Source organism: Nerophis lumbriciformis, linkage group LG36 (genome assembly GCF_033978685.3).
Source record: "Nerophis lumbriciformis linkage group LG36, RoL_Nlum_v2.1, whole genome shotgun sequence".
Classification (NCBI taxonomy): Eukaryota; Metazoa; Chordata; class Actinopteri; order Syngnathiformes; family Syngnathidae; genus Nerophis; species Nerophis lumbriciformis.
This window is the reverse complement of record NC_084583.2, coordinates 277,101-291,810: the sequence shown is the minus strand read 5'-3', so window position 1 is coordinate 291,810 and position 14,710 is coordinate 277,101. Positions and strand designations below refer to the sequence as shown.

At 36.1% G+C, this 14,710-nt stretch overlaps 1 protein-coding gene across 15 annotated transcripts in view; it reads left to right on the top strand.

Annotated features, from left to right (window-relative positions):
• The window catches only part of dlg3 (discs, large homolog 3 (Drosophila)), a 399,427-nt gene that overhangs the window by 284,793 nt on the left and 99,924 nt on the right, over positions 1–14,710 (top strand). For all 15 annotated transcript variants that reach the window (XM_061930678.1, XM_072912496.1, XM_072912493.1 and 12 more), the window contains one exon: positions 14,171–14,327. In XM_061930678.1, the coding sequence (XP_061786662.1) occupies positions 14,171–14,327 (157 nt within the window). The remainder of the gene's footprint in view (positions 1–14,170; positions 14,328–14,710) is intronic.

Sequence of the window (14,710 nt, the reverse complement as noted above, 5' to 3'; positions counted from 1 at the left end):
CACACTTATCATTACACCATGTACCAAGTAAAATTGCTTTCGAGATCGGTAAGCAAAACCAGAAGTATACAGTACATTAGGCGCACCGGGTTATAAGACGCACTGTCTTGTTTTGAGGGAAATAAATGATTTTAAGAGCGCCTTTTATATCCGGAAAATACGGTACAATTATCTGTGTAATACATTTATTAAGAAAAGGTAAGGTACTTTATTAAGACATATTATTTCCACTATTTCGGGGGCCACACAAATTGATGTGGCGGGCCAGATCTGGCCCCCGGGCCTTGAGTTTGATACCTGTGTTCTTTTGGGAACCATGCCGTGTTTCCGTGTCGAACTGGATGTGTGTCCTTTTCAATGCCTTGGCTTATTACGTGAGTGCCTGCAAGGCCGGGAAAAATTCATGCTAGTTTTTTTATGCTGTAAAATCTACGGTTGTTGTGTTTTTATAGTGTGTTATCACTTTATATTGAATAACGGTTTCAAAGTGGATATTACTTACGTGCGTGCCTGCAAGGCCGGGAAAAATTCATGCTAGTTTTTTTATACTGTAAAATATACGGTTGTTGTGTTTTTATAGTGTATTATTACTCCATATTAAATAACGGTTTGAAAGTGTACTTTACTTACGTGAGTGCCTCCAAGGCCGGGAAAAATTCATGCTAGTTTTTGTATCCTGTCAAATCTACGGTTGTCGTGTTTTTATAGTGTATTATTACTCTATATTGAATAATGGTTTGAAAGTGGATTTTACTTACGTGAGTGCCTGCAAGGCCGGGAAAATTCATGCTAGTTTTTTTATACTGTAAAATCTACGGTTGTTGTGTTTTTATAGTGTATTATTACTCCATATGAAATAACGGTTTGAAAGTGTACTTTACTTACGTGAGTGCCTCCAAGGCCGGGAAAAATTCATGCTAGTTTTTGTATCCTGTAAAATCTACGGTTGTTGTGTTTTCGTAGTGTATTAATACTCTATATTGAATAACGGTTTGAAAGTGGATTTTACATACGTGCGTGCCTGCAAGGCCGGGAAAAATTCATGCTAGTTTTTTTGTACTGTAAAATCTACGGATGTTGTGTTTTTATAGTGTATTATTACTCTATATTGAATAACGGTTTGAAAGTGGATTGTACTTACGTGCGTGCCTGCAAGGCCGGGAAAAATTCATGCTAGTTTTTTGTACTGTAAAATCTACGGTTGTTGTGTTTTTATTGTGTATTATTACTCCATATTGAATAACGGTTTGAAAGTGTTCTTTACTTACGTGAGTGCCTCCAAGGCCGAGAAAAATTCATGCTAGTTTTTGTATCCTGTAAAATCTACGGTTGTTGTGTTTTTGTAGTGTATTAATACTCTATATTGAATAACGGTTTGAAAGTGGATTTTACATACGTACGTGCCTGCAAGGCCGGGAAAAATTCATGCTAGTTTGTTTGTACTGTAAAATCTACGGATGTTGTGTTTTTATAGTGTATTATTACTCTATATTGAATAACGGTTTGAAAGTGGATTGTACTTACGTCCGTGCCTGCAAGGCCGGGAAAAATTCATGCTAGTTTTTTGTACTGTAAAATCTACGGTTGTTGTGTTTTTATTGTGTATTATTACTCCATATTGAATAACGGTTTGAAAGTGTTCTTTACTTACGTGAGTGCCTCCAAGGCCGAGAAAAATTCATGCTAGTTTTTGTATCCTGTAAAATCTACGGTTGTTGTGTTTTTATAGTGTATTATTACTCTATATTGAATAACGGTTTGAAAGTGGATTTTACTTACGTGCGTGCCTGCAAGGCCGGGAAAAATTCATGCTAGTTTGTTTGTACTGTAAAATCTACGGATGTTGTGTTTTTATAGTGTATTATTACTCTATATTGAATAACGGTTTGAAAGTGGATTGTACTTACGTCCGTGCCTGCAAGGCCGGGAAAAATTCATGCTAGTTTTTTGTACTGTAAAATCTACGGTTGTTGTGTTTTTATTGTGTATTATTACTCCATATTGAATAACGGTTTGAAAGTGTTCTTTACTTACGTGCGTGCCTGCAAGGCCGGGAAAAATTCATGCTAGTTTTTTTGTACTGTAAAATCTACGGATGTTGTGTTTTTATAGTGTATTATTACTCTATATTGAATAACGGTTTGAAAGTGGATTTTACTTACGTGCGTGCCTGCAAGGCCGGGAAAAATTCATGCTAGTTGTTTTATACTGTAAAATCTACGGATGTTGTGTTTTTATAGTGTATTATTACTCTATATTGAATAACGGTTTGAAAGTGGATTGTACTCACTTGCGTGCCTGCAAGGCCGGGAAAAATTCATGCTAGTTTTTGTATCCTGTAAAATCTACGGTTGTTGTGTTTTTGTAGTGTATTATTACTCTATATTGAATAACGGTTTGAAAGTGGATTTTACTTACGTGCGTGCCTGCAAGGCCGGGAAAAATTCATGCTAGTTTTTTTATACTGTAAAATCTACGGATGTTGTGTTTTTATAGTGTATTATTACTCTATATTGAATAACCGTTTGAAAGTGGATATTACTTACTTGCGTACCTGCAAGGCCGGGAAAAATTCATGCTAGTTTTTTATACTGTAAAATCTACGGTTGTTGTGTTTTTATTGTGTATTATTACTCCATATTGAATAACGGTTTGAAAGTGTTCTTTACTTACGTGAGTGCCTCCAAGGCCGAGAAAAATTCATGCTAGTTTTTGTATCCTGTAAAATCTACGGTTGTTGTGTTTTTATAGTGTATTATTACTCTATATTGAATAACGGTTTGAAAGTGGATTTAACTTAAGTGCGTGCCTGCAAGGCCGGAGAAATTCATGCTAGTTTTTTTTATACTGTAAAATCTACGGTTGTTGTGTTTTTATAGTGTATTATTACTCCATATGAAATAACGGTTTGAAAGTGTACTTTACTTACTTGAGTGCCTCCAAGGCCGGGAAAAATTCATGCTAGTTTTTGTATCCTGTAAAATCTACGGTTGTTGTGTTTTTATAGTGTATTATTACTCTATATTGAATAACGGTTTGAAAGTGGATTTTACTTACATACGTGCCTGCAAGGCCCGGAAAAATTAATGCTAGTTTTTTATACTGTAAAATCTGCGTTTGTTGTGTTTTTATTGTGTATTATTACTCTCAATTGAATAACTGTTTGAAAGTGGATTTTACGTACGTGCGTGCCTGCAAGTCTGGGAAAAATTTGTGCTAGTTTTTGTATCCTGTATAATCTACGGTTGTTGTGTTTTTATAGTGTATTATTACTCTATATTGAATAACGGTTTGAAAGTGGATATTACTTACGTGCGTGCCTGCAAGGCGGGGAAAAATTAATGCTAGTTTTTTTATACTGTAAAATCTACGGTTGTTGTGTTTTTATAGTGTATTATTATTCTATATTGAATAACGGTTTGAAAGTGGATTGTACTTACGTGCGTGCCTGCAAGGCCGGGGAAAATTCATGCTAGTTTTTTATACTGTAAAATCTACGGTTGTTGTGTTTTTATAGTGTATTATTACTCTATATTGAATAACTGTTTGAAAGTGGATTTTACTTACGTGCGTGCCTGCAAGGCCGGGAAAAATTCATGCTAGTTTTTTTATACTGTAAAATCCATGGTTGTTATGTTTTTATAGTGTATTATTAATCCATATTAAATAATGGTTTGAAAGTGTACTTTACGTACGTGCGTGCCTGCAAGGCCGGGAAAAATTCATGCTAGTTGTTGTAACCTGTAAAATCTACGGTTGTTGTGTTTTTATAGTGTATTATTACTCTATATTGAATAACGGTTTGAAAGTGGATTGTACTTACGTGCGTGCCTGCAAGGCCGGGAAAAATCATGCTAGTTTTTTATACTGTAAAATCTACGGTTGTTGTGTTTTTATAGTCTATTATTACTCTATATTGAATAACTGTTTGAAAGTGGATTTTACTTACGTGCGTGCCTGCAAGGCCGGGAAAAATTCATGCTAGTTTTTTATACTGTAAAATCTTCGGTTGTTGTGTTTTTATAGTGTATTATTACTCTATATTGAATAACGGTTTGAAAGTGGATTTTACTTACGTGCGTGCCTGCAAGGCCGGGAAAAATCATGCTAGTTTTTTTATACTGTAAAATCTACGGTTGTTGTGTTTTTATAGTGTATTATTACTCTATATTGAATAACTGTTTGAAAGTGGATTTTACTTACGTGCGTGCCTGCAAGGCCGGGAAAAATTCATGCTAGTTTTTTATACTGTAAAATCTTCGGTTGTTGTGTTTTTATAGTGTATTATTACTCTATATTGAATAACGGTTTGAAAGTGGATTTAACTTAAGTGCGTGCCTGCAAGGCCGGAAAAATTCATGCTAGTTTTTTTTATACTGTAAAATCTACGGTTGTTGTGTTTTTATAGTGTATTATTACTCCATATGAAATAACGGGGGCTTCACGGTGGCAGAGGGGTTAGTGCATCTGCCTCACAATACGAAGGTCCTGAGTAGTCTTGGGTTCAATCCCGGCCTCGGGATCTTTCTGTGTGGAGTTTGCATGTCCTCCCCGTGACTGCGTGGGTTCCCTCCGGGTACTCCGGCTTCCTCCCACCTCCAAAGACATGCACCTGGGGATAAGTTGATTGGCAACACTAAATTGGCCCTAGTGTGTGGATGTGAGTGTGAGTGTTGTCTTGTCTATCTGTGTTGGCCCTGCGATGAGGTGGCGACTTGTCCAGGGTGTACACCGCCTTCCGCCCGATTGTAGCTGAGATAGGCTCCAGCGCCCCTGCAACCCCAAAGGGAATAAGCGGTAGAAAATGGATGGATGGATGGATGAAATAACGGTTTGAAAGTGTACTTTACTTACGTGAGTGCCTCCAAGGCCGGGAAAAATTCATGCTAGTTTTTGTATCCTGTAAAATCTACGGTTGTTGTGTTTTTGTAGTGTATTATTACTCTATATTGAATAACGGTTTGAAAGTGGATTTTACTTACGCGCGTGCCTGCAAGGCCGGGAAAAATTCATGCTAGTTTTTTTATACTGTAAAATCTACGGATGTTGTGTTTTTATAGTGTATTATTACTCTATATTGAATAACGGTTTGAAAGTGGATTGTACTCACTTGCGTGCCTGCAAGGCCGGGAAAAATTCATGCTAGTTTTTGTATCCTGCAAAATCTACGGTTGTTGTGTTTTTGTAGTGTATTATTACTCTATATTGAATAACGGTTTGAAAGTGGATTTTACTTACGTGCGTGCCTGCAAGGCCGGGAAAAATTCATGCTAGTTTTTTTATACTGTAAAATCTACGGTTGTTGTGTTTTTATAGTGTATTATTACTCTATATTGAATAACGGTTTGAAAGTGGATTGTACTCACTTGCGTGCCTGCAAGGCCGGGAAAAATTCATGCTAGTTTTTGTATCCTGTAAAATCTACGGTTGTTGTGTTTTTGTAGTGTATTATTACTCTATATTGAATAACGGTTTGAAAGTGGATTTTACTTACGTGCGTGCCTGCAAGGCCGGGAAAAATTCATGCTAGTTGTTTTATACTGTAAAATCTACGGATGTTGTGTTTTTATAGTGTATTATTACTCTATATTGAATAACGGTTTGAAAGTGGATTGTACTCACTTGCGTGCCTGCAAGGCCGGGAAAAATTCATGCTAGTTTTTGTATCCTGTAAAATCTACGGTTGTTGTGTTTTTGTAGTGTATTATTACTCTATATTGAATAACGGTTTGAAAGTGGATTTTACTTACGTGCGTGCCTGCAAGGCCGGGAAAAATTCATGCTAGTTTTTTTATACTGTAAAATCTACGGATGTTGTGTTTTTATAGTGTATTATTACTCTATATTGAATAACCGTTTGAAAGTGGATATTACTTACTTGCGTACCTGCAAGGCCGGGAAAAATTCATGCTAGTTTTTTATACTGTAAAATCTACGGTTGTTGTGTTTTTATTGTGTATTATTACTCCATATTGAATAACGGTTTGAAAGTGTGTCCAAGGCCGAGAAAAATTCATGCTAGTTTTTGTATCCTGTAAAATCTACGGTTGTTGTGTTTTTATAGTGTATTATTACTCTATATTGAATAACGGTTTGAAAGTGGATTTAACTTAAGTGCGTGCCTGCAAGGCCGGAAAAATTCATGCTAGTTTTTTTTATACTGTAAAATCTACGGTTGTTGTGTTTTTATAGTGTATTATTACTCCATATGAAATAACGGTTTGAAAGTGTACTTTACTTACTTGAGTGCCTCCAAGGCCGGGAAAAATTCATGCTAGTTTTTGTATCCTGTAAAATCTACGGTTGTTGTGTTTTTATAGTGTATTATTACTCTATATTGAATAACGGTTTGAAAGTGGATTTTACTTACATACGTGCCTGCAAGGCCCGGAAAAATTAATGCTAGTTTTTTATACTGTAAAATCTGCGTTTGTTGTGTTTTTATTGTGTATTATTACTCTCACTTGAATAACTGTTTGAAAGTGGATTTTACGTACGTGCGTGCCTGCAAGTCTGGGAAAAATTTGTGCTAGGTTTTGTATCCTGTATAATCTACGGTTGTTGTGTTTTTATAGTGTATTATTACTCTATATTGAATAACGGTTTGAAAGTGGATTTAACTTAAGTGCGTGCCTGCAAGGCCGGAAAAATTCATGCTAGTTTTTTTTATACTGTAAAATCTACGGTTGTTGTGTTTTTATAGTGTATTATTACTCCATATGAAATAACGGTTTGAAAGTGTACTTTACTTACTTGAGTGCCTCCAAGGCCGGGAAAAATTCATGCTAGTTTTTGTATCCTGTAAAATCTACGGTTGTTGTGTTTTTATAGTGTATTATTACTCTATATTGAATAACGGTTTGAAAGTGGATTTAACTTAAGTGCGTGCCTGCAAGGCCGGAAAAATTCATGCTAGTTTTTTTTATACTGTAAAATCTACGGTTGTTGTGTTTTTATAGTGTATTATTACTCCATATGAAATAACGGGGGCTTCACGGTGGCAGAGGGGTTAGTGCATCTGCCTCACAATACGAAGGTCCTGAGTAGTCTTGGGTTCAATCCCGGCCTCGGGATCTTTCTGTGTGGAGTTTGCATGTCCTCCCCGTGACTGCGTGGGTTCCCTCCGGGTACTCCGGCTTCCTCCCACCTCCAAAGACATGCACCTGGGGATAAGTTGATTGGCAACACTAAATTGGCCCTAGTGTGTGGATGTGAGTGTGAGTGTTGTCTTGTCTATCTGTGTTGGCCCTGCGATGAGGTGGCGACTTGTCCAGGGTGTACACCGCCTTCCGCCCGATTGTAGCTGAGATAGGCTCCAGCGCCCCTGCAACCCCAAAGGGAATAAGCGGTAGAAAATGGATGGATGGATGGATGAAATAACGGTTTGAAAGTGTACTTTACTTACGTGAGTGCCTCCAAGGCCGGGAAAAATTCATGCTAGTTTTTGTATCCTGTAAAATCTACGGTTGTTGTGTTTTTGTAGTGTATTATTACTCTATATTGAATAACGGTTTGAAAGTGGATTTTACTTACGCGCGTGCCTGCAAGGCCGGGAAAAATTCATGCTAGTTTTTTTATACTGTAAAATCTACGGATGTTGTGTTTTTATAGTGTATTATTACTCTATATTGAATAACGGTTTGAAAGTGGATTGTACTCACTTGCGTGCCTGCAAGGCCGGGAAAAATTCATGCTAGTTTTTGTATCCTGCAAAATCTACGGTTGTTGTGTTTTTGTAGTGTATTATTACTCTATATTGAATAACGGTTTGAAAGTGGATTTTACTTACGTGCGTGCCTGCAAGGCCGGGAAAAATTCATGCTAGTTTTTTTATACTGTAAAATCTACGGTTGTTGTGTTTTTATAGTGTATTATTACTCTATATTGAATAACGGTTTGAAAGTGGATTGTACTCACTTGCGTGCCTGCAAGGCCGGGAAAAATTCATGCTAGTTTTTGTATCCTGTAAAATCTACGGTTGTTGTGTTTTTGTAGTGTATTATTACTCTATATTGAATAACGGTTTGAAAGTGGATTTTACTTACGTGCGTGCCTGCAAGGCCGGGAAAAATTCATGCTAGTTGTTTTATACTGTAAAATCTACGGATGTTGTGTTTTTATAGTGTATTATTACTCTATATTGAATAACGGTTTGAAAGTGGATTGTACTCACTTGCGTGCCTGCAAGGCCGGGAAAAATTCATGCTAGTTTTTGTATCCTGTAAAATCTACGGTTGTTGTGTTTTTGTAGTGTATTATTACTCTATATTGAATAACGGTTTGAAAGTGGATTTTACTTACGTGCGTGCCTGCAAGGCCGGGAAAAATTCATGCTAGTTTTTTTATACTGTAAAATCTACGGATGTTGTGTTTTTATAGTGTATTATTACTCTATATTGAATAACCGTTTGAAAGTGGATATTACTTACTTGCGTACCTGCAAGGCCGGGAAAAATTCATGCTAGTTTTTTATACTGTAAAATCTACGGTTGTTGTGTTTTTATTGTGTATTATTACTCCATATTGAATAACGGTTTGAAAGTGTGTCCAAGGCCGAGAAAAATTCATGCTAGTTTTTGTATCCTGTAAAATCTACGGTTGTTGTGTTTTTATAGTGTATTATTACTCTATATTGAATAACGGTTTGAAAGTGGATTTAACTTAAGTGCGTGCCTGCAAGGCCGGAAAAATTCATGCTAGTTTTTTTTATACTGTAAAATCTACGGTTGTTGTGTTTTTATAGTGTATTATTACTCCATATGAAATAACGGTTTGAAAGTGTACTTTACTTACTTGAGTGCCTCCAAGGCCGGGAAAAATTCATGCTAGTTTTTGTATCCTGTAAAATCTACGGTTGTTGTGTTTTTATAGTGTATTATTACTCTATATTGAATAACGGTTTGAAAGTGGATTTTACTTACATACGTGCCTGCAAGGCCCGGAAAAATTAATGCTAGTTTTTTATACTGTAAAATCTGCGTTTGTTGTGTTTTTATTGTGTATTATTACTCTCACTTGAATAACTGTTTGAAAGTGGATTTTACGTACGTGCGTGCCTGCAAGTCTGGGAAAAATTTGTGCTAGGTTTTGTATCCTGTATAATCTACGGTTGTTGTGTTTTTATAGTGTATTATTACTCTATATTGAATAACGGTTTGAAAGTGGATTTAACTTAAGTGCGTGCCTGCAAGGCCGGAAAAATTCATGCTAGTTTTTTTTATACTGTAAAATCTACGGTTGTTGTGTTTTTATAGTGTATTATTACTCCATATGAAATAACGGTTTGAAAGTGTATTTTACTTACTTGAGTGCCTCCAAGGCCGGGAAAAATTCATGCTAGTTTTTGTATCCTGTAAAATCTACGGTTGTTGTGTTTTTATAGTGTATTATTACTCTATATTGAATAACGGTTTGAAAGTGGATTTTACTTACATACGTGCCTGCAAGGCCCGGAAAAATTAATGCTAGTTTTTTATACTGTAAAATCTGCGTTTGTTGTGTTTTTATTGTGTATTATTACTCTCAATTGAATAACTGTTTGAAAGTGGATTTTACGTACGTGCGTGCCTGCAAGTCTGGGAAAAATTTGTGCTAGTTTTTGTATCCTGTATAATCTACGGTTGTTGTGTTTTTATAGTGTATTATTATTCTATATTGAATAACGGTTTGAAAGTGGATTGTACTTACGTGCGTGCCTGCAAGGCCGGGGAAAATTAATGCTAGTTTTTTATACTGTAAAATCTACGGTTGTTGTGTTTTTATAGTGTATTATTACTCTATATTGAATAACTGTTTGAAAGTGGATTTTACTTACGTGCGTGCCTGCAAGGCCGGGAAAAATTCATGCTAGTTTTTTTATACTGTAAAATCCATGGTTGTTATGTTTTTATAGTGTATTATTAATCCATATTAAATAATGGTTTGAAAGTGTACTTTACGTACGTGCGTGCCTGCAAGGCCGGGAAAAATTCATGCTAGTTGTTGTAACCTGTAAAATCTACGGTTGTTGTGTTTTTATAGTGTATTATTCCTCTATATTGAATAACGGTTTGAAAGTGGATTGTACTTACGTGCGTGCCTGCAAGGCCGGGAAAAATCATGCTAGTTTTTTATACTGTAAAATCTACGGTTGTTGTGTTTTTATAGTCTATTATTACTCTATATTGAATAACTGTTTGAAAGTGGATTTTACTTACGTGCGTGCCTGCAAGGCCGGGAAAAATTCATGCTAGTTTTTTATACTGTAAAATCTTCGGTTGTTGTGTTTTTATAGTGTAATATTACTCTATATTGAATAACGGTTTGAAAGTGGATTTTACTTACGTGCGTGCCTGCAAGGCCGGGAAAAATCATGCTAGTTTTTTTATACTGTAAAATCTACGGTTGTTGTGTTTTTATAGTGTATTATTACTCTATATTGAATAACTGTTTGAAAGTGGATTTTACTTACGTGCGTGCCTGCAAGGCCGGGAAAAATTCATGCTAGTTTTTTATACTGTAAAATCTTCGGTTGTTGTGTTTTTATAGTGTATTATTACTCTATATTGAATAACGGTTTGAAAGTGGATTTTACTTACATACGTGCCTGCAAGGCCCGGAATAATTAATGCTATTTTCTTTGTACTGTAAAATCTACGGTTGTTGTGTTTTTATAGTGTATTATTACTCTATATTGAATAACGGTTTGAAAGTGGATTTTACTTACGTGCGTGCCTGCAAGGCCCGTAAAATTTCATGCTATTTTCTTCATACTGTAAAATGTACGGTTGTTGTGTTTTTATAGTGTATTATTATTCTATATTGAATAACGGTTTGAAAGTGGATTGTACTTACGTGCGTGCCTGCAAGGCCGGGGAAAATTCATGCTAGTTTTTTATACTGTAAAATCTACGGTTGTTGTGTTTTTATAGTGTATTATTACTCTATATTGAATAACTGTTTGAAAGTGGATTTTACTTACGTGCGTGCCTGCAAGGCCGGAAAAAATTAATGCTAGTTTTTTTATACTGTAAAATCCATGGTTGTTGTGTTTTTATAGTGTATTATTAATCCATATTAAATAATGGTTTGAAAGTGTACTTTACGTACGTGCGTGCCTGCAAGGCCGGGAAAAATTCATGCTAGTTGTTGTAACCTGTAAAATCTACGGTTGTTGTGTTTTTATAGTGTATTATTACTCTATATTGAATAACGGTTTGAAAGTGGATTGTACTTACGTGCGTGCCTGCAAGGCCGGGAAAAATCATGCTAGTTTTTTATACTGTAAAATCTACGGTTGTTGTGTTTTTATAGTGTATTATTACTCTATATTGAATAACTGTTTGAAAGTGGATTTTACGTACGTGCGTGCCTGCAAGTCTGGGAAAAATTTGTGCTAGTTTTTTTATCCTGTATAATCTACGGTTGTTGTGTTTTTATAGTGTATTATTATTCTATATTGAATAACGGTTTGAAAGTGGATTGTACTTACGTGCGTGCCTGCAAGGCCGGGGAAAATTAATGCTAGTTTTTTATACTGTAAAATCTACGGTTGTTGTGTTTTTATAGTGTATTATTACTCTATATTGAATAACTGTTTGAAAGTGGATTTTACTTACGTGCGTGCCTGCAAGGCCGGGAAAAATTCATGCTAGTTTTTTTATACTGTAAAATCCATGGTTGTTATGTTTTTATAGTGTATTATTAATCCATATTAAATAATGGTTTGAAAGTGTACTTTACGTACGTGCGTGCCTGCAAGGCCGGGAAAAATTCATGCTAGTTGTTGTAACCTGTAAAATCTACGGTTGTTGTGTTTTTATAGTGTATTATTACTCTATATTGAATAACGGTTTGAAAGTGGATTGTACTTACGTGCGTGCCTGCAAGGCCGGGAAAAATCATGCTAGTTTTTTATACTGTAAAATCTACGGTTGTTGTGTTTTTATAGTCTATTATTACTCTATATTGAATAACTGTTTGAAAGTGGATTTTACTTACGTGCGTGCCTGCAAGGCCGGGAAAAATTCATGCTAGTTTTTTATACTGTAAAATCTTCGGTTGTTGTGTTTTTATAGTGTAATATTACTCTATATTGAATAACGGTTTGAAAGTGGATTTTACTTACGTGCGTGCCTGCAAGGCCGGGAAAAATCATGCTAGTTTTTTTATACTGTAAAATCTACGGTTGTTGTGTTTTTATAGTGTATTATTACTCTATATTGAATAACTGTTTGAAAGTGGATTTTACTTACGTGCGTGCCTGCAAGGCCGGGAAAAATTCATGCTAGTTTTTTATACTGTAAAATCTTCGGTTGTTGTGTTTTTATAGTGTATTATTACTCTATATTGAATAACGGTTTGAAAGTGGATTTTACTTACATACGTGCCTGCAAGGCCCGGAATAATTAATGCTATTTTCTTTGTACTGTAAAATCTACGGTTGTTGTGTTTTTATAGTGTATTATTACTCTATATTGAATAACGGTTTGAAAGTGGATTTTACTTACGTGCGTGCCTGCAAGGCCCGTAAAATTTCATGCTATTTTCTTCATACTGTAAAATCTACGGTTGTTGTGTTTTTATAGTGTATTATTATTCTATATTGAATAACGGTTTGAAAGTGGATTGTACTTACGTGCGTGCCTGCAAGGCCGGGGAAAATTCATGCTAGTTTTTTATACTGTAAAATCTACGGTTGTTGTGTTTTTATAGTGTATTATTACTCTATATTGAATAACTGTTTGAAAGTGGATTTTACTTACGTGCGTGCCTGCAAGGCCGGAAAAAATTAATGCTAGTTTTTTTATACTGTAAAATCCATGGTTGTTGTGTTTTTATAGTGTATTATTAATCCATATTAAATAATGGTTTGAAAGTGTACTTTACGTACGTGCGTGCCTGCAAGGCCGGGAAAAATTCATGCTAGTTGTTGTAACCTGTAAAATCTACGGTTGTTGTGTTTTTATAGTGTATTATTACTCTATATTGAATAACGGTTTGAAAGTGGATTGTACTTACGTGCGTGCCTGCAAGGCCGGGAAAAATCATGCTAGTTTTTTATACTGTAAAATCTACGGTTGTTGTGTTTTTATAGTGTATTATTACTCTATATTTAATAACTGTTTGAAAGTGGATTTTACTTACGTGCGTGCCTGCAAGGCCGGGAAAAATTCATGCTAGTTTTTTATACTGTAAAATCTTCGGTTGTTGTGTTTTTGTAGTGTATTATTACTCTATATTGAATAACGGTTTGAAAGTGGATTTTACTTACGTGCGTGCCTGCAAGGCCGGGAAAAATCATGCTAGTTTTTTTATACTGTAAAATCTACGGTTGTTGTGTTTTTATAGTGTATTATTACTCTATATTGAATAACTGTTTGAAAGTGGATTTTACTTACGTGCGTGCCTGCAAGGCCGGGAAAAATTCATGCTAGTTTTTTATACTGTAAAATCTTCGGTTGTTGTGTTTTTATAGTGTATTATTACTCTATATTGAATAACGGTTTGAAAGTGGATTTTACTTACATACGTGCCTGCAAGGCCCGGAATAATTAATGCTATTTTCTTTGTACTGTAAAATCTACGGTTGTTGTGTTTTTATAGTGTATTATTACTCTATATTGAATAACGGTTCGAAAGTGGATTTTACTTACGTGCGTGCCTGCAAGGCCCGTAAAATTTCATGCTATTTTCTTCATACTGTAAAATCTACGGTTGTTGTGTTTTTATAGTGTATTATTACACTATATTGAATAACGGTTTGAAAGTGGATTTTACTTACGTGCGTGCCTGCAAGGCCTCGACGTGTGTGTGTCTGCGTTTGACCAGTCGGGCCTCCGAAGCGAATTTTCAAAAACCGAGGGGTCTGGAAAAAAAAGCCTTTCTCTGGGAGAATGAGTCATCGCGGCGGGTAATGCAAAAAAAACAACAACAAAAAAACATGGAGATTGAGTGGGGTCTGTGGAGCAGAATGTGTCTCATTTTGTGGGTGTGGGTGGTGACGTGTGTGTTTGTGTGGCTGTAAAAATCAACATTGAGTGATGTTATTTTACAGGAAGTGTGGTGTTTAACATACAAACATGATCAAGACTAAACTGATAAAAGATGGCTGTCCCTTCCTTCACCTGTGTCTTTGCATGATTTTTGGTGTCGCTGCCCCCCGGCCTCACACTTTTGTGGTCCCTGGCAGGGAACCGAGGAAGGTGTTGCTGCACAAGGGCTCCACAGGACTGGGCTTCAACATCGTGGGCGGTGAGGACGGCGAGGGCATCTTCGTCTCCTTCATCCTGGCCGGAGGACCGGCCGACCTGAGCGGCGAGCTGCGGAGAGGCGACCGCATTTTGTCGGTCAGTATCTCCACCTTTTAGTCCTCACTTCAAACACCAGCTTGGCTTAAAGGGGAACTGCACTTTTTTAGAGTTTTCATTCACACTCCTTATTAGAGACAAGAACACATACCGTATTTTCCGGACTATAAGGCGCACTTAAAATCATTTTTTTCTCTCAAAACTCGACAGTGCGCCTTATAACCTGGTGCGCCTAATGTACAGAATAATTCTGGTTGTGCTTACCGACCCCGAAGCAATTTTATTTGTTACATAATGTCATGATAAGTGTGACCGGTAGATGGCAGTCACACATAAGAGATATGTGTAGACTGCATTATGATGGCGATATGACTCAAGTAAACAACACCAACATTTAGACTTAGACTTAGACTTAGACTTCC